Source organism: Papio anubis, chromosome X (assembly GCF_008728515.1).
Source record: "Papio anubis isolate 15944 chromosome X, Panubis1.0, whole genome shotgun sequence".
In the NCBI taxonomy this organism is placed as follows: Eukaryota; Metazoa; Chordata; class Mammalia; order Primates; family Cercopithecidae; genus Papio; species Papio anubis.
Genome location: NC_044996.1, coordinates 23,418,467 through 23,439,133, shown reverse-complemented (window position 1 = coordinate 23,439,133; position 20,667 = coordinate 23,418,467). Strand labels below are relative to the sequence as shown.

The 20,667-nt window shown below is 38.6% G+C and overlaps 1 protein-coding gene across 6 annotated transcripts in view; it reads right to left on the bottom strand.

The window, feature by feature from the left end:
• The window catches only part of ENOX2 (ecto-NOX disulfide-thiol exchanger 2), a 290,205-nt gene that overhangs the window by 268,916 nt on the left and 622 nt on the right, over positions 1-20,667 (bottom strand). For 4 of the 6 annotated variants that reach the window (XM_031660774.1, XM_031660776.1, XM_031660773.1 and 1 more), the window contains exon 2: positions 19,626-19,673. Coding sequence is in view for 2 of the 6 variants with exons in the window: in XM_031660772.1 (XP_031516632.1) it covers positions 5,137-5,158 (22 nt within the window). In the remaining 4 variants the exon portion in view is untranslated. Of the gene's footprint in view, positions 1-5,136; positions 5,274-19,625; positions 19,674-20,667 lie in introns of those variants that run through there. The other 2 variants (XM_031660772.1, XM_031660771.1) reach the window with 2 other exon arrangements.

The window sequence follows — 20,667 nt, the reverse complement described above, 5'->3', positions numbered from 1 at the left end:
ATGGAAAGGCACAGGAGCTTGAAAATTTGGGGTGTACCTATGACCCAGAAGTGGTCTAGAGTGGCAGGTAAATAAGATATAGAGAGTGTTGTGTAGTGGAAGATAAGAGTGTAAGGGAATTCTGAGTGCCTGGGACAAGGCTATGGATGGCCCTGAATGTCTATTTGGAAAAAAAAAAAAAAGGCAAAATCCTTTAGAGGATTTTTAAGGAGAGGAGTGATAGGATAAGATCTGCATTTAGGAAGAACATTCTAACAGTTAGGCATAAAATGGAGTCGGGAGAGAGTAGACACAGAGAAGATGTGCGATGTTTGGCCATTTGGCTGCATAGAAGAAAAATTACACTTTGGCTGTCAATGTTTCTTGTTGCAAAAAGCTGAGAATGGAGAGAGAAGCAACAGATTATGAAAGAGATCTTAAAAACAAAGCTGAAAATCTGAAGAAAGAACATGAGTAGCAGCAATGTTTAGAAATTCCTGGGGATACAATGTTCCCCTTGACTCTGTCAGTAAAGACTACCAACGATGGGGGTCAGAAAGACAGTAAAAATTTTTAATAGTCTGGTCAGCAGACAGCTCTACACTGTCTAGGACTTTTGAAGTCATGAACAATGGGATATCTGCTCCAGGTAGCACACAGGTGGGCAAACAGCTTCTTTAATAAAGAGTCCCTAAAGACATACAGCATATTCCACAGTGGTTAAGAGCATTGGCTCTGAAGACAAACTTGCCATCCGATATTGATTCTTGCTACTTAGTAATTGTGTGACGTCGTGGTAGGCTGGATACTTAAACTCTGTATCTGTTTTTCTAACCTTAAAATGGAAGTACTACTGCCTACCTAATTGCATTGCTGTGAGGGTTGATGGGTTCATACATATAAGGTATTTATAACATGACCTGGCACAGAGTAAGCTTTCAATAAATGTTAGCTCTTTTTTTTTTTTTTGAGATGGAGTTTCGCTCTTGTTGCCCAGGATGGAGTGCAATGGCATGGTCTCGGCTCACTGCAACCTCCGCCTCCCGAGTTCAAGCGTTTCTCCTGCTTCAGGCTCCCGAGTACCTGGAATTACAGGCACCCACCACCGTGCCCGGCTAATTTTTGTATTTCTAGTAGAGACAGGGTTTTGCCACATTGGCCACACTGGACTCGAACTCCTGACCTCAAGTTATCCAGCCCCCTCAGCCTCCCAAAGTGCTGGGATTACAGGCATGAGCCACTGCGCCTGGCCAAATGTTAGCTATTCTTACTATTGTGTTTATATATGGCTGGGGAGACACACATTCAACTGTACTATGCTCAATAATGTCAATCAGTATAGTTTAGCAGCCCAAGGGGCATTTGCAGTACACTATCCTACATAAATAGCATGCCTTAATTATTGTATTATTCATAATAAGCATATTAAGTCCTTTTTGGAAAAAGGCAAATATGAATAAATTTTCAAATTTGTTAATATTCTTGGTGATCCCCTTAAATAAGCTAGTGCAAGCTGGCTCTAGCACACCATGGACTGGTTTATATTAACCTTTATATTCCCGTCCATGAGACCTGCCCTTCACTCCTCTAAAACATGCTCATAGGTGTACCAAAGAGGAAAATCCATCAGACGACTCAACTTCAGCTCCCCGAACAACCAGAACCTACAAATCTTCCTCTTGAATTTTTCTTGGCCTCAAACAAAACAGGGAAAAAGTAACTATTTTGTAGATGAAAGACTTTTTCTTTTGCCCATAAGAAAATGTCATTTCTTTAAAAGCCCCAATAAATTCTTTTTCATTTATATTCAGAGTGCCTATTCCTAGAAAAAGGAACAGAGTGAGGGATGTTAGCCAGAGCTTCCAACTACACAGGACATTTGCCACCTGAAACCAACTTTAATATGGAACCTCCAATTTCATGCCTAGTTTGCCCAGTTCTCCTTCCTCTAATCCTGATCTGTTCCCCGAAGTTCCCACCTGTATTTTTTAAGTGTCAAATTCATTTAATTTTAAAGAATGATAAAAGGGCTTTATATCATCCTCCTTTCTTTTTTGCCAGAAGGAAATATTACAAGGACAGATTTACTTTAAGATATGTTAAAATATAAAGATATCATCTTAGATAAGGGTAAATTTCAATCAAATGGTATCTGAGATAATATATTCATTACCATCTTAAAGTCTCATAAACAGATTATAACAATACTTGCTCTATCTCTGGCCCATTTTCTTATCAACATTCTCAAATGTTCATTGTCAAATGCTGAAGAAGAGTTGTCTATGGCATGAACATCCAGTCATTAATCTAGTACATGGGACAGTCTCTAATAAATTCAGATATAAAAATTGCCCTTTCAAGAATGTTTACTGAAGGGGTTTTAAAGAAAGTTTTACCAGAGAGCTTGTATGAGCTATTCAAGTATTTGGGTTCATTTGCTGAATTGATAATGCGGCTTTAAATAGTATTCCTTCTTCAGTGGGACAAAAAGCATTTTTTCCCTTAAAACTAATGAATTTAAAATTGAGAAACCATTTGGAAATTTTAAAAGATAAGAATGCTTATCTACGAGAGAGAGAGAGAGAGAGAGACAGAGAGACGGAGAGACACAGAGACAGAGACGGAAAGAAAGAAAAGTGTGAACCTGAATTAGCTGTATATTTTTTCTGCTGATCTGGACAAAATACTCAAATTTCAAAAACATACAGCACTTCACATTCATAGCCAGTATATCTTAAAATACACATACTTGCATGGAAACAATCTTGTAAGTTCATCCAGTATAAGAATAAAAACAAACTAGCTTGTTTAGAAGAGAAAATACTCCATACTAACCTTTTGGAATAGACAACATTTTATCTTTTAAGTTCATCCAGTACAACAATAAAAACAAACCAGCTTGTTTAAAAAAGAAAATACTCCATACTAACCTTTTGGAATAGACAACATTTTGCTTCCCTAAAATTTCACAAAGCTCTACTTTCATTCATATTGATGTACACATTAATGAAAACACTAGTGTTTTTTATACATCTGTAAAATTAATCTTGAAGTCACACACATATTCAGATAAATGCTGGATTAAAAATAGTTTTGAAAACATCTCTAGCATCCTATCCAAGAATACATTTTTTAGTAAATGACCAAATTTATCCTCCTTCTCTAGTAGCATAAGTCACATTTACCTGGCACCCATCAACCGAGAGGCAGCCTGATATCAGAGAGGAAAAAGCACAGATTCTTTAATCAGATAATGTAACCTGTAAGTTTAGGCTGCACTTAGATGGAGACCTCAGGCCAGGTACTCATTCTGAATCTCAGTTTTCTTACCTATAAAATGGAGATCATATCATCACTGACCTCACACTTACTGAGAATGAACTAAGAAAGTATATAGTAAATCACTGTCTAAATGTTTTATACCACATCCACTATGATTCAGTAACCAACAACTATACTGCAATTGTAATTTTTAATAGAGTGAAATCATTAAGGAATTAAACATGTATTCACTATTAGCATACAAATAAAATACAGTCATAAAAGCCACCTAGTTAGATTTGAAGTTATTCATTAGGTCACTGTGGAATTGAGAGCTGGCAAGGAGATAATGTCATTTTTAAAATGTAAACATTTTTATTAGCAGAGAGTTCTTCCCAGATATAGTAATTCCAGTAGCATAACAAAGTCCAGCATTTTTCATTGCCAGAAACTTAAACTAGTAACACTGGTCCATGAGAAACCTCTATTTATTGAATAAAGCAATATTTTCCATTTAAATCTATTTAATTTTGTAGTGGAGAAAATAAGACAGTCTCTGATTTTAACCATAAGAAAAAAACCTCAACAACTTCTCACATTAAAATGTACAGAGATGGCTCTTCTAGAGTCAAGCATGCATTGGAGTGTAGAGAAAACATCCAGCAAGCACAAGTTTCCAACACTTAGCAGAACAAACCAACCAATACTCAAAGAAGAAACTGAAGCTATAAATTCAAATAAATGGGCTGCAGGGAGACTACACAAACCTGCTGTTGCTTTAATTGCAGACAATTCAATTCAGCAGCTGTTGGTCCAGGCACTAAGGTTCACTGTATGCTCTTCAACGTAACCTTGAAATATTGTCACTCACTCACTTCTCCACATCATCTGCATGCTGTCCAATTAATGAGGAGCGAAATCAACTGTCAAACCACGCATCAAAATAGAACATGATCTTTTAGCTGTTAAGCGCAGGAGCACAATATTTTAAGAATAATAAAGCAACAATGGAGATGAAAGTCCTTGACAACAAATGATATTCAAACTTATCAAAACAACGTGGTTGTAGGAACTAAGCTTCTGTTTTGTGCAGCAAGAAAGTGAAACTTTCTCAGGGTTTTTCATTTGCAAGGGACCTTTCTGTCTAACTGCTGTGTAAGAAGCCTTTCAAAAAACATTCGCCCATACCTGATCAGAATCTTCTTCATCATTATGGACCATTATGTTTCTGAAAGCTTAAGAGAATACTTAAGAAACACTTTTGATCCAAAGATATTTTACAATACAGATGGTTTGGGGCTCATATTTGTAGCTTTGCTGTTTCCAGCACTTTTTTTTTCTATCAGGAGAATAAACAAACAACAATAATATATAATGTTCATCAACTTGAGTTCAGTAATGAAACATAACTAAATTTACCAAACAGATGTGTCCTGGAATGCTTCCTATTTGAAGTTTCCCTACTCTTAAGTATATCCCAAATCTATACAACCAATTAACAAATACAGGAGTTAATAAACTCAAGAGAAACATAACACACTAAGTGTTTAAAAATTGCTTTTTGCTTCCAAAGCACCGTCTCTGTGCAAACACTCTAAGCTATATCACATACTACCAGTTGCAGACATAAGACTTGAGAAATTCAATACAAGAATACAGCAGAGAAGCGTGCACAATTAAGGGATCGGGACTACCAGTTTAACAGAAAACGCAGATCTTATACAGCAATCTGCTACAAACATTATAGCTAGGGGCAGGCATATTTTATGCAGCTATTTTGTTTAGCTCATTAGAACCCTATTTGTCCTTCAGTACAGTTGAACTGAAGGAAAAATAAAAGAAAGAAATGCACTTTGAAACAAAGGGGAAATTCAGATAAAACAAAACATACTATACCTGTATATTGTACCAGGAACATTGTGACACTCTTCAGGGAACTGTTTCACGTTGTATCCTATCGTGAGTTATTCTTTCCTTACCCTCTTCTCTCCACAAGAAGAAAAGCCAAAGCACCCCAAATCCCCACTACACCCTATCCCTAACCCACCCACCCCATTGAGGGAAAAGAAAAATAGCTATAATTCAGCTTAGATCCGACGCTTCTGTTTAGCTCAGCTCCAGCCGAGCAACTGAGCTTTAGCAACGGAGCATAGGGAGGAGGATTCTGATGCCAGTAGCACTTCCATCCACTTCACTTACACAAAAGCAGGCAGTGGAAAATCCAGGAGCCTTGAAGACAAGGGCTGGAACTGGCTTTTATGAATTGCTATTACTGCATGTGTCACCATCCATCTCCAATGACGGACACTTATAGGCTGAATTGGGAGTGGAGGGGGTGGGGTGGAGGAGGTTGGAGAGCAGGTGGAGAAGCAATTAGCAGTATGTTCATTGGAGAATTCGTTCGGGATTTCATACATCAGTGCCTAAAGAAACAGCATGCAGTTGACAAATCAGAACTTTACGATTTGCATGCCTTGGAAGAAATCTTAGCTCACAGCTCCGAACAAAATAATGTTTGCCCACTCTTATAGGGCACAGAAAGTCACCCCTTCGCTTTTTCTTTCCTCTGGCTACCCTTATTCCTGAGAAATCAACATTCAGAATGAATATTTGCTAATTTTCCCTAAAGAATTGTATTTAAAAGGCTGGAAGCAAAGGAAGTATAAAGAAATTAAATTCTATTGAACATGATATATCTTAACACAAAGGCAAGAAGCTAATTATTTTAAGCCAACTTTTCATCCCTAGTCCCATTCCCCAAGTGCAGCTTTCACACTTATAATCAGTGGATCACACAACTTTTGTCCATATATTTAACACTGAAAAACAAATCTACGTCTACCTAAAAATAGTTCAGTTAAAATGAAGGTGAAATGCCAAGAGCTATGTGCAGGACCCACTTCATAGGTGACTTAAGAAAGGACTTTACATGTAAGTGCTTCAGTTTTGCTCATCCACTAAACTAAAGCTCATTTTTAGACAAATTTTAAAATTAATCACAGGTAGGAACAAAAAGGAGACAGTGTCTCTGGGAGGAAACATGATACAACCAAAGGAGCACTGGGGTCGGGTATCAGGAAACCTGGGTTCAGCTTCCAGTTCTACAACTTTCTAACTATGTGACTCTGGACAAGTCACTTAATTTCTTTGAGCCTAAGTTCCCTTTATTTGTTAACTGAAGAGAATAGTACCTATCCTGACTGTTTCACAGGATTGCTGTGAAGAGCTACTGAGATAATAGGTATGAAAACCCTTTTGTAAATTGTAAAGGGCTATACAATTGTATGGGATTATTACTACCATGCCCTAAACAAATCTTGCCTTAATGATTGAAGTGAGGTACCTCTATCATATAAGGCAAATAAAAAGAAAGAATCAATATAATTTCATAAAACACTGTTCAATTCTTACAATTTTTAAATTAGACAGAATCATTGTTTGCTCTTAAAATTCCACAGCAGGGAACTTTTTTCAGAAAATTTTAAAATAATACATCAAAAGTTTATTAAAGAGACTGGATCCCTCTAAATTCTCTTTTTCCTTTCTGGAAAGTCAGTTCATTTTTCTTCATATGGTCTAGTATTATGTCCCATCTAGAATGCAAACTACTAGATAATGAGCATCTCTTTTTGTTCAAGCTTTCTATTTGCCTGTTATATCCTCATCATTGCCCAGTGTGTTGGGGTAGGATTCAAGGTGATTAAATCTAAATCTACAAGGTAAAAATCCAAAGTCATGCCTTATGAGGCTCCAAGCTGCCTTGATACTATATATACAGTGACCAGCTGGCTTCAGCTGGGACACAATTTTAGCACATAAAGTCCTGGGGTGGCCACACCTGGGGCACTAAATGATCCAGGCAATGTTTGGGGATCTTTGGTTCGGCCAAATCCCACATGTCCTGATTTCCATCTGTATGGTGGTTCCCAAATGTGTGTTTGTCCACATGAACCAAATCTGAAGCGGCCAAAAGAAAGGTGGGGGATAGAGCAGAGATATCAGATGTCAGCTCCTCTTGGCCCATCCAGTGCTATCTGTGCCCTCAAACAAGTGCCCATCATACTTCTTGTAAGAAGAAAGAAAACTTTTTCTAATTGCCCCTGTAAACGTCATTGCTACTACTGAAGATGCCAGTATAATACATATCCAAAATCTATGTTAAACCAATTGGAAAAATGATAATATTAATCACAGAACAGGTAATTGGTAGCTAAGAGCAAGTGAGCCGCTGAAAGGGGGAAGGGGAGGAGAAAAAGACAAGAGAGGAGAAGGAGGGAAAAAGAGGGGAGGGGTGGAGAAAAGAGAAAATGAATCTAAAGTGAGAGCTTTCTAATCAGAAACATACTTGCTGAAATCATCCGAAATCTCACCTACTATAATAAAAAGTGCTTGTCTTTTGAGGTATTGGGAGTGGCCCCCTGACCATCAAAGCTGCAATCCTAGCCTTCCAACTGCTTAGAGAAACAGTCAAGAGCCTGAAAAGGTACTGACAGCCCTAGCACCAGATCTCACTTTCCTCTGCCATTCGGAAAGTCAGGCAGGTGGGATACAATTCTCCAGAGGCCTCATCCCTGTTACCCTCCACCACAGCCTCACTGGCAGCATGGCTGGCCACTAAGGAAGGTGTCAGTCCAATTTCAGGTTCAGCAAAGGAGGCTTGCCTGAGACTTCAAAAACCACATTGGTAAGAAAGGAACAAAGGCTGTATTTCAGAATCGGACTGTTCTGCCTTTGGGCATTGCAACTAAACTCCACAAATTTAAGCTTGAAATTCATATCCCTCAAGTTCCTCAGAAGGGCCATTCAAAGTAAAGGGAAAGGAACAGGAAAGATGAATTTTTTTTTTGTTAGCTTCTTTCTCACAGTCAAAAAATGAGGAACATGACTGACAGAGTGTCCCAAAAGGCAATGAGGTGGGAGGCAGCAGTTTCAACCCAGATTAGCAAGAAGGGCAATGAAAGCATCAGAGCATCCTTATAAAAACAAACAAGCACACCAAAAACCATTGCACTGTTTCCATTATCCCGATTTCAAGTTCCAGAATGTAAGCACTAATGGTTCCCTAAACCACTCAAGCTCCTCCTCGGCAGCCGTCACCAAGCCTGATTGATCTTTTCAAACGAATTTCCGTTACTAGCCACCCCAGATTCTGAGTATTTTTGTCAAAAACAAAAGTCCCAGTGGAAGATTTCAAAGAACCAAGAACTTGAACTAAACCATGAACTTAAACGGGAAGAGACAACACTAATTTGCTAACCTCCAAACAAAACAGAAATGGTAACAGTTTGAAAGCAACAAAAACTAGTAAGCTGATTTGAACCAGAACAAAGTTTCATGTTTTCTGAATCGATCAAACTTGCACCAAACCCTGAGTCTAATCAGTTCAAGCTCCTGCAAAGAACACACAGCAAGGCTTGGTTTCACCTGTCTGAAAGCCGACAAGGGAACCACAGAATGAACACTGGATAAGGAGTCAGAAGAACTGACGTCTCCTAATTTTCTTCACTGTTTGATGTTGGTTAAGTCACTTCTACTCTCTTAGCCTCAGCTTGCTTGCCATGAAATTACCAGGCTGGGATCACCAATATCCCAGGTTTAATAGTCTATGCCAACTGTGGAATTTAGTCTAGTGATGAAACAGATAAAGTCACAATTTAGCCTTAATCTGCAGGAGGCAGAGAGATGGACCATCCCAACTCTCTTAAGGATTCATGTTTCCAGCTTATTTTGAAATATACTTGGCCAGGCATGGTGGCTCACACCAATAATCCTAGCACTTTGTGAGGCCCAGGTGGGAGGATCACTTAACCTCAGGAGTTCAAGACTAGCCTGGGCAAGATAGTGAGACCCCACCTCTTAAATAAATAAATAAATAAATAAATAAATAAATAAATAAATAAAAATTTAAAAAGTTTTTTTTTAAAGAAATACACTTAAGAGTTGGTAACTGTCCCTGTTCAGCCTCAGAAATAACCTAATACTCTTTTTCAGAATGTCTCTCCTGAAAAAAATGTTTCAGGAATAGTTTGTTTTCCTCAAGTGAAAGCTACAGATGAGTTGTGTCGTCCAATAAAAGGAAGAGGGAAGAAATGACAGTGATCTAGTATAGGCTGAGCCCCTATTGCATGTCAGACATAGCAAATTTTACATAATTTTCTTAATCAATCTTCACAATACAACACTATATGGTTTTTGTGGTTGTTGTTGTTTTGTTTTTTTGTTTTGAGACAGGGTCTTGCTCTGTCATGCAGGCTGGAGTGCAGTGACACAATCATAGCTCACTGTAAACTTGAACTCCTGGGCTCAAGTAATCCTCCTATAGTAGACACTTTTATCCTCACTTTATAGGCAAGGAAACTAAGGCTTACTGATGCTAAGTGACTTGCTTACAGTACTTGACTGGTACTGGGATTTGAACTCAGGCAATTTGAATCCATTACTATGACAATATCCTAAGAATTAAAGGAATAATTCTTAATTCACTGATTCGATTGGGTTTGCTTAGTGAATAAATTACATGCTGATTCAAAACAGTGAAAGTAAATCTCCTTGCATTTATACTGGGTTGACATTTTTTTTTAAATTTCATTTGACAGTTTGGTATAACGGTTAGGACAACTGGGCTCTGGAGTCAGGCAGACCTGAATTTCTTGAATTCTGTCTTATGGACAAGATACTTAACCATGCTGTGTCTCAAGTCTTCTTATCTGAAAAATGGGGAGGAAGTAGTCCCTACCTTATCAGGCTGTTGGAAAGTGTCAATGACCTGATAGCATCTCGCATAGTACTTGGCACAAAATGACAACTCAGTAAAGATAGATGAGGGCTATCCTTGTATTCATAAGCAATACAAGAAAGGAAAGGTTATAAAGAAAAACGACACTGGGATTCACTGAATTTAAGTGCTCTTTGGTTATAGCACAGATATAGTTTGGAAGGTTTTCAGTGGTCCACCCACATTCTCCAAAACTAACCTGCATCTTATGGCAAATCAGCATATTCATGAAGCAACATGAATACGTTAATTGGGGTTTCCTAAAGAGTAGCAAGGAAACTTGTCATATGCTCTGCTTAGCAGCAGTTGTCCCTAGTTTCCTGGAACCCATTCTTTTAAAGAAAAAGCTCATAAGTAGCATATAGCACTGCTGGAAGTACCAGGCAAGTGAAGGCATCCTGCTTCCCCCTAATTCTTCAAGCCCTGGCTTCTTTCCCATTCATCTGTAGTCCTCTTCTCAGATTCCCTTCTGTCCTTCCCCAGTTTATTCTGGTTTTACCAGGATTCTTCCTCTGGCACTAGCTCTGTTTCTGCTCATCAGCATCAAGTAGTGTCTATAGAATGTGCACCTGGCACGACACTAGGTGAAATAGAAAGTCATCCAAGAGTTAATGAAAAAGACATGTGATCCATGGCCAAACAGATCTAAGATACACAGGTAGACTAGAGTTTTGGCAACACAGTAAATGCAGGTATAATGCAGGATGACTTGGTTGATTTCAGAGCACAAAAGAGTTTGTTCATCTAGTTAATGACATGCATACTGAAAAATTTTTACAAACTGTACTAATGTCTGCAACTTAATCTGAAATGCATAAAGGAATGGATAGATGAATAGGTGATAAAGCAAATACAACAAAATGTTCATTATAGAATCTAAATGGTGAGTATCTGGGTGTTCACTGTATAATTCGTTTAACTTTTCTCTATATTTGAATATTTTCACAATAAATGGTTGAGAAAAAGGAGAGGGGGAAAGGGATATGGCTTATTCAACCACAAGTGTTTCAGAACAAAATAATTATAATTATATAGAAAAGTATAAAGCAAATAGGGCAAAATAATAACAATTGGTGAATCTGAGCAAATGGTATATAAGAATTCTTGTATGATGCTTGCAATTTTTCTATATTTAAAAGTACTTCAAACTAAAAAGTTAAAAGATAATTTGTTGAGCACCAACCTCTTTTACCTAGTGTCTCAGTTGCCATCTTCAGTAGTGAGGGCATTAGGTTAATAGTAGAGATATTGGAAACAATGGTGAAAGGGCGGGTAAAAATAACAGTCACAGATATATCTTGGGGGCCTACTATATGCAAGACACTGTGCTAGGCACTTTGGGGGATTCAAAGAAGTAAAAAAACACAGTCCGTTCCCTGAGAGGGCTCCCAGTGTAAGTAAAGGAATGCCAAAGCAGTGTCTGAAAGGGTAACTGACTGGAGCAGAGTTCTGTAAGACAGAAGTATAAAGATTAGAAAGGTAGGTTGGAGCCAGATTGCAGACAGTACTAAAGGTCAGGCTGAAGAGTTTGGACGTCATCCTATGGATAATGGGAAGCCATTTACAGTATCTGAGTCAGGGAAAGAACATGATCTAAAACTGACCAGCTAGATGGTACAATTTGTTTGGGCACAGGTACCCTTCAACATGCGTTTGTTTTATATTCATGTACATCTGGTACGTGTATCTACTTCCCATATCTGGATGTGACGTTTAGGGATTTCCAACATGCTGGTTGCTGCTTATTTTTCAAACAGCCACTCCCTGACATCTCTTCAGCCTCTTTCCTTTTTCCTCCCCCAAATCCCAAGGGCAGCGGACCAGCACGTGCCTCAGCCCTGCTGACTCAGCAAGCAATAACTAAGCCTCATAGAATGTTTTTGAAATGAAACTGCTGTGCTTCAAAACTGATTTCTTTCCTTCATGATAATCAAACCTCAATTACTGCTGGAATCACTGATTTGAGTTGGAAAGAATGAATATTCATCTAAGTAACATGTGAAGGAGTGCAGGAAGTTATGTCCTGTGTGCAGAAGGAAACAATTGTTCAAAGTGATCTCTGTATATGGAAAGAAACCCTAACAGAGACGGCATTGCTGAATAGTGGCAAGTGATTAGGGTAAAACCTCTCAAAGACTGCCAAATTAGAAAGTGGACTTTATAATCCTTTGGATATATACCCAGTAATGGGATTGCTTGGGTCAAATGGTATTTCTGGTTCTAGATCTTTGACCATGGCACATGTATACGTATGTAACAAACCTGCACGTTCTGCACATGTATCCTAAAACTTAAAGTAAAATTTTAAAAAAAGGAAAAATTAAAAAAAATTTCCTGATGTCTATGATTGTATTGTAGTTATATATGGAATATTCTTTTTTTTCTAGGAGATTCAAATAAAATATTCAGAAATGATGAAGTATCATGTTAAAATTTTATTCTCAAATGGTTATTTAAAGAATATTCCTTATACCATTCTTTTAACTTTTCTCTAAATTGAAAGTATTTCAAAATAAAAATAATAAAATTTTAAAAAAAGAAAGTGGAGTTTGTCTTCAGTTTTTCACCCCACGAAGTCCATCCTCCAGTGCAATCATGTTACTCCCCCCATTTAAAACCCTGTGTTCACTCATCCCTACATATAGGACAATGGCCATACTTCTTAGCAAGCTGACTTACTTCACCCAACCAGCCACAGGATACCTTCCCAGACTCTTATCCCGTTCCCCTTTCCCACTTTCATTGGTTCACACACAGTATCTTACCTTTTTCTGAACTATCCAGTTTTACACATTTGACTGCCTTACGTGTGTTGGTGGTCCCTCTGCCTGGAATCCTTGCCCATCACCTCTTTGTCCACATAGAGACTAGGCAATGCCCCGCATCCTTTATGATTCAACACAGTTAGACTCTGATCTCTAAGCTGTCCACCCCCAGCTGTAATTCCCTCCACCATATTCCCAGAACACCTTCTCTCTCTTTTGGGTACCTTTCACATCAGAATATAATCACTGGTTTGAGTGTCTATCTCCCCTATTAGACTGTGAGCTCCTTAAGGGCAGGGATTACATCACATCAAATTCATTATTATAGTCCTGGTGCTTAGCATAGGGTCTGGTCCTGTATATATGCTCAAATGTCTATTGAATGAATGAGTTTGAACATAAAGTACTCCTTGAAGTCAAACTCAGAATCTCTTGAAAGGTGAAAATTAGAATGGTATGTGACCAGAGTAATCCTAGTGAAGTATGTTTGAGGACCTGACTGAAGAAAAGCTGATAGGAGGACACCTTATGAGGGCTTATTGTGGGGCAGTTTCTATCCCAGGAAACACTCACTAGCAGTTGTTGCTGGCTAAAAATGAAGAGCAGCTGGAGCAGATGACAAGGGCCCTTACTGGGGATTTCTCCATCCTTATCTTTCACAGTTCACCACTAAAGCAATGTTGTTCTCTGAAGTAACATTTTCCACAGTGTCTCAATTCTCCTGAATGACTGCCATATTCGTTTGTGCTCTGCCTACCGCGGCATTTAGACCAGCTTTGTTAAAGTGTGGTCACTGAAAGCTCTTCGATTCTTCCACTCACCTATCATTATCATGCCAAGGAACAACGTTTTGTGAGTAAGAGACCACTGAAAAACAGAGCACCAAAAAGGGGAGTGAAGCAGAGCTAATAAAAACTATCTTTTTTCTCCTCCTAGATTGCCAATGTATTTCACTATGTTTCCATCCTACAGTGTTTTATACTATGTTTCAGTAAAGGCAAAAAAATAAAATAAAATAAAATAAAAGGAAAATTAAGACTTCAGCAAAACTTTACACTTTGTTGGAAAGAAAAAAAGGAAGCAATATTGAGGAACAGAACATAAATCTTTAGACATATCATCAGTAGCCATTTCTGAAAAGTACACATCTGGACTGTTTTAAACAAATAGCAAAAAGCAATTAGGTCTTTCTGACTAAACTGAGGTGTATGCTAATTTCTTTTTTTAAACTAAGTCTGTTTTGATCTTCAAAAATGTCAAACTGGTAAACACTTTACTTTTTTTGTACATATAAATCTAAGAGCCAAGCCTAGCTTGAGGAAGATTTAAGAGACATAAAATTTGTCTGAGGTGTCTGCCAAATCTCTGCAGCAGAGACAGAAACCCTGGAAAAGCTGACACAATCATAACTCTCACATCACCAGCAGGCTTGTGCAGGGCTGGGAAGCACAGAAAGTCACTGTTCCTTCTCTCACACTGTTTGTAAACAGAGAAGTAGATCATTTGCTTATCAGCTATCTGGTAGCTCATTTTTGCCTAGATATCTCACCGAGAAAAAAAAAAAAAAAAAAAAAAAAGAACCCATCCCCACGGGTACATATCTCAATTTTCAGCTGGGTGAATTTTCATTTATAAGATGGGCCCGCTTGTGAAAATTTTTCTTTTATTTGCTCTTGAATGCTCTTACTCTTGTGTGCTTGCTTGCTCTCTCTCTCCCTCGTTCTTTGTCTTTTTGTTCAGAAGGCATTAAAAGGGGTATTTGTGAGTATCTAGTGCAGTGCCTAACGAAGTGCTTTCACATAGTAAGCCTACAATAATTCATCGAATGAAGTGAAACCCTACCCGTAATTTCTACATTCAACTTATTTGATCATGTAGCAGGAAAACCATAGATTTTTTTCCTGGAGTATTTAAAAGTAACAATTCCTTATAAAGAAATATTTTATTCAGATGACTCATGCTTAGGACTTCTGTTCCTTAAAAATCATCCATTTTTGCACAACGGGTATTATTTGTAAGGAAAACGAAGGGAAGACTACACTTCAGGATTCTGAATGACCACTGATACATTATTGTAGAGAAAATCAGATATCCTACATACACTCGATTGTATGTCGTTATGGTAATGCACTACATATGTCTAAAATCACTTAACAATGCAAGAATATAGTGCACACATGGGCTGCATTCTGTAAGTAGGATTAACTATTGAATTCAACCAAGGTCTTCCCTGGGGACAGATTGCTGGAAAATACATCTACATGACATTTAAAAAAATAAATTAACCAATGACATTGGCTCCCATGAGACACATTGTTTCTTGTACATTCAATTATTTCACAGTTTTCTGTACCTCTCTGCTGACATCCCCATCCCAAATGACATAGAATTTCAAAAAATAAAGAAAAACAGAGCAACTGGAGCTATTCCATCTCTTCTGTATGAAGTGTTATGTACACAAAGGAAAGATTTCTGTACATGAGCACAGTGTGAACCACGACAAGGTGAGATCATGTCGGTTTGCGGCTGTTCTTGTTATGCTGTGGTCACATATAAGTTGCCCAAGGGAGTGTACAAAGCCTGTTTTCTTCCTGACAAGGACCAGCAGGGATTGCTGGAAAGTAAAGAGAACAGAGTTATGGCAGGAGGTTTTAAATTTTCTCTTTAAAAAATGCTCTTTATTATAACTTTTCTTCTCGCTTTGGTGTATTTAGTTTTCCTCATCTGTAAAATAGGAATAACTATTTTATGTATTTAATATTTTTGCTGAGAACTAAATACCAGTAGATTGCCTGGCATACAATAGCTAATCCACACAGTCCACATCAACATTGGCTAACATTAATTAAACACCTATTATGTGCCTGGTACTGGCAAAAGACCCCCCAAAAAGGTAAATCATAGAAGGTAAAACTGATACTAGAGGAGCAAGCAGGGAGCTGATTTTCAAAGTTTTTATCAGCCAGTCTAAGAAGTTTGGATATTATCCTGAAAACAAAGGACAACCTTCGAACTATTTTATAGAGAGGCTGGATAGCTTTAGATTTGTGACTTACAAAAATCATTCTGTCAGCATTGGTAAAGAGTGGACTAGAAGAGAAGCAGGCTAGAGGCAGCAGTAATCCAGGCTAGAAGTGATGCATGTGTGTTGGGGGGTGGAAGGTATGCACCCAACTAAGAAAATGGTGGACACCGGGAAAACATTTTTAAATAACTTTTTTTTTTGAGACAGAGTCTCACTCTGTCTCCCAGGCTGGAGTGTGGTGGTGCAATCTCGGCTCACTACAACCTCCGCCTCTTGGGTTGAAGCAATTCTCCTGCCTCAGTCTCCCGAGTAGCTGGGATTACAGGCGCATGCCATCATGCCCGGCTCATTTTTGTATTTTTAGTAGAGACGGGGTTTCCCCATGTTTGACCTAAGGTGATCCGCCCGCCCTGGCCTCCCAAAGTGCTGGGATTAAAGGTGTAAGCCACTGTGCCTGGCCAACATAACTTTTTAAAAATTAACAAATATACTGTAGATTAGAAAATAAAAATATGCAAAAGGTTAAAAGTAGAAGTCATATGCAAACTTACTATTTGTAGCAAACCCCTATTAATATTTTTTATGTGTTTACCATTACAGGATTTTTCCTATGTATGCCTACACAGATGTGTGTGTGTGTGTGTGTGTGTGTGTGTGTGTCTGTGTTCTGTATATGTTTTTAAACTGGGATCTGCCACTCTGTACTGAGAGTTTTATGATGTGAATTTTCTCTTAATATATCATAAACAATTTTCCAGATCATTAAATATTGTTTGGTAAAATCAACTTACAAGACTACTTAGTAATCCATTCTATAAATGCACCACAATTGATTTCATTCAAACCGCTAGTACTGTACATTTAAGATGTTCTTTTTTTCTTTTTTTGTTGTTTTTGCTATTAGTATAAACAACTCTGGGATAGATGTACTGAGTATTAAATTTTTCGAAACATCATGACTGTTTCCTCAGCACAGAGCCCTAGAAGTTGAAGTGGTAGGTTAAAAGCTGTATTCCATTAAGGTTTCTGATACATATTGATGAATTGCTCTCCAGAAAAGCTGTATCAATTTATAGTCCCAGTAGCAGAGTCTATGAGTAGGAGATGAACTTGAGAGTGATGTCAAGGACGGAGTGCACTGGACTTGGGTGGGTAGAAGGGATGTTTCCTGGCAAAGTATCAGGGCAGAAGGAAGGTGAACTCTGTCAAGAGCAGCAAAGTAATAGGCAGGGCTAAGGAATAGGTGTCTGGATAGGTAAATGATAAAAAAGAAAAAGGTAAGATAACCAGGGGAGAGTGAAGAAAAGAGGGGAAAAGTAGGTCTTTAGTGAAATTATGGGCACTTTAATTTACTGCTTTCTTCAGCAAAAGTAGCAAATGTAGCAAACAGCTAGTCTTTTCACAGCATTTGGCACTTTGTGCTACCAAGGTCCCCAGTTATATTCATGCAAATCTGTTTACCAATTCTTTTCACCCAATAATCATTTATTAGGTGACTACCATGTGTCAAGTGCTGTTCTGGATGCTATGGGTATGGAGATGAATGAAACCTCGTCCCTGCCCTCAAGGAGCTTACAGTCTAGTAGTGGGGAAGACAGAAACATCCACAGACCGACACCCTACAGTGTGGTACAGGCTAGGACAGAGGTAAGTGCAGGGTCCTGTGGAAGCCAGAGGCCTAATATTGCTTTGTGCGTGCATTCATGTATGTTGGGCGAGGGCTGTTGGGAAGGCTTCACAGAGGTATTGACATACGAGCTGAGTCTTAAAGGCTGAGGAATTTCTTGCATGTCTAAGGGTCACAGATCATAGTCATATTCCTAATCAGTGCCTTGAATATTTGTGCTACTGCTCTCAAAGACACCGAGTAAGGTGGGAAGGATGTTTGTGTGTAATCCAAATCCATTCGAGTGGTAACTATAGCTTCCACTGTCATCTTAATGAACACAGAAACATAGCATGTTTTGGCAATATTATCGCTTCCCACAGAATATAAAGGACAAAAGGCAAGGGAAGCATGCAGACTTTTAAAACAATTCTGGTAACACTGACATAATAATATTAACATCCACCAAGTCCTAATAATTTTACCTCCTAAATGTTTCTCGAATCTGTTCCCTCCTCTCACCTAACACTCTTGGGTCTTTATTGTCTCTCTGTAGAACAGAGTAGCAGCCTCATCATGTCCACCTCCACTGTATCCTTCCCACTGTCATTGTCCTTAAAGTAAAAATCTGATCATGGTGCTCTTCTAAAACATGTTAATGGTTTCTTATGGCCTACAAGCAGCACTTCTCAAATTTCAGTCATTTGAGTATTACTTAGTGATTTTTACCATATTCACACACAATGTGTTCTATTATTACTTAACATTTGTCTTTAAATGAACTGAAAACTGGTTCATTTTCTATTTTTATGAAGTAAAATCTAAAGTAATCTTAGATGTGACGGCTTAGTTCAGTTTTATGTTTTTTAAGACATATTTGAATATGTAACTAGTAAAATTAAAATGTTTGTGGGAGCACAATGTAACTACCACTGGCAGATGCCCTACGTTTTAATAACCACTGACCTATGGGGGCGCATTCCAACTTAGGATTGCAATCAAGATTCTTCACAACTCACCCCCAACCTCTTTCCAGACTCTTCTCCTACCCATTACACTTCCCTTTTCCTCAACAATCTGCACTCCAGCCATGCTGAATTCTTCCGCATTGAATGAACACGCCCTACTCTTACACAGCCACACATCTTTCACAGACTGACTCCTCTACCTGGAATGCCTCCCCTCCACTCCTTCCCTGCCTGGGGCAAACTCACTATCCTTTAAGACCTATCTGTCATGTCACCTCTGCAAGGAAGCCTTCTCCCTGAGTCTCCCTTACAGTAAGTCACACCTTCCTTTATCCCTCCATAGCACTTTGTACCTGTCTCTGTTATACTACACACTACAGTATCTCAGAACTGTGGACATCTAACTCCCCAACTAGACCCCAGGAAGAGTTCACACCTTGTACTTCATTGTTTCTCCAATACTTCACGTGGGCAGAGGTCATGAAAGAGATCTAGTGTCCCAAGTAACTTGTTAAAATGCTAAAATAAGATAAATCCAAAGTACTATCAAGGTTCAGATAGCTTAGAGGCATGATATATGTTATAAAGAGAATCATCTAATTCAGAAACAGCCATACTAACTATGGTTTTGGCAGACACAATTAGCTACAGTTGCAATGACAGTTAATTTGGTTTTGGCAGCTACTTTACAGCAAATACATTCTGACATAGAAATCTGAAGTGAATCATTTGGGTTTTGATCAGGATGATCAACTATACCTATCTCTCCTTACCACAACTGGAAAGTCAAAAACAAGAATGAACATTGGGAGCAGCAAACCATGTTGAACAGAGTATGGGCTTTGGAGTCAGAAATCTGTATACTCAAACCTCAACTTATAATCTATGTGACTTAAGTAGATTGTTTAACTTCTGTGCATTTTACTGTTTTCTTCTAGAAAAAAAAAAAAACAGGAATAATAGTATCTACTTCATAACTCTCTTAAGATAATGCAACAAAGTATTTATGATGATGACTAGGACATTATGTGTGTTCAATAAATAACAGTCATTATTGTCACCCAATGAGATGACTACAATTCAGATTATGTGATGCACGGGGACAGCAAATGCATTTCTTAAGAAAATAAATTGATGTCTCTAGGCTTTAAAGTTGACAGCTACAGACTGTAGCTAAGAATAGCTACAAACAAAACATCTGCAAGACAAGCTTCTTCTTGGATTTAAACTCACACCTGGAACATACCATCACACTTCTTTGTGTTCTCCAAGAATTGATCTCAAATCAGGTTCCCTAGGATGAAAAGAAAAATCATCCAATCTTAATTTTTGCCTTCAATTTTATTTGATACAGAATAATATCCAAACTATGTGTATGTTTCAAAGTGTCATGTTATTATGACCCCAATCTTCTTCACCCTATTTATTTCCCAGTATATTTGTGCTGATCTCTTTTATTCCAATCAGGCAAGCCCACCTGTCTCACAGTGCTCCCTCTTCTGTTTACCCTTCTCAAAGTCCAATCTCAGTAGCAGGAAGCATTTTCTCCCTCCTCTTTGACAACTTCAAATCCCCTGAGCCCAAATTAAAATTCACCTCCTTCACAAAGCCTGAAAGCGGGATGAGGGCTTCAGCACTTCCCGGGTTAGGCTTGAACTTCCATAGATGAACTCACCACCCCCATCAGTATGCTCTTCCACTGACCCCCTTAGCATTTTTTGCACGCGTTTGTAATAATACAATGATTAATACGGTCTGTTTCACAGGGTCTACTTTATTCTGTAGAATAAAGGTGTGCCCCCTAAATGTTTGTCAACATTAGTGCTATCCGTCTTTGCTAGAAACCCCTAAAGCGCTGGGTTTTTATAACCAGTCTAACTTGCCTTTTACTCTCATCCGAACCCTGTACTGAATCTTAAACACACATTTCTCAAAAGCGAGATTCCTTCCCTCTTTTGCTTCCCATCCCTTCTAGAAATTGAGGGGAAACCCTTCCCACTCCAAAGACCTAGTGGGGGAAGTGGCAGGTGGCTGAGGGGCCAGTAAAAGAGATGGCGAGCAATTAAGGAGGCAAAAAGAGAAAGTTTGAAAAAAAGTCACGCCCTGGGCATGGCCAGGAATTCCCATGCCCCAGAGGAAATGGGGAGTGTAGCGCAGGGAGGGTTATGTGCCCAAACCTGAAAAACAAATTGAGGGAAAAGAGGAAAGAGATCACCCAACTCCTGCGGTAAGAATTAAAGTCCAGTCACCGCCTAGGCAAAACCCTGGACGCGAACCCCAACTTCGGA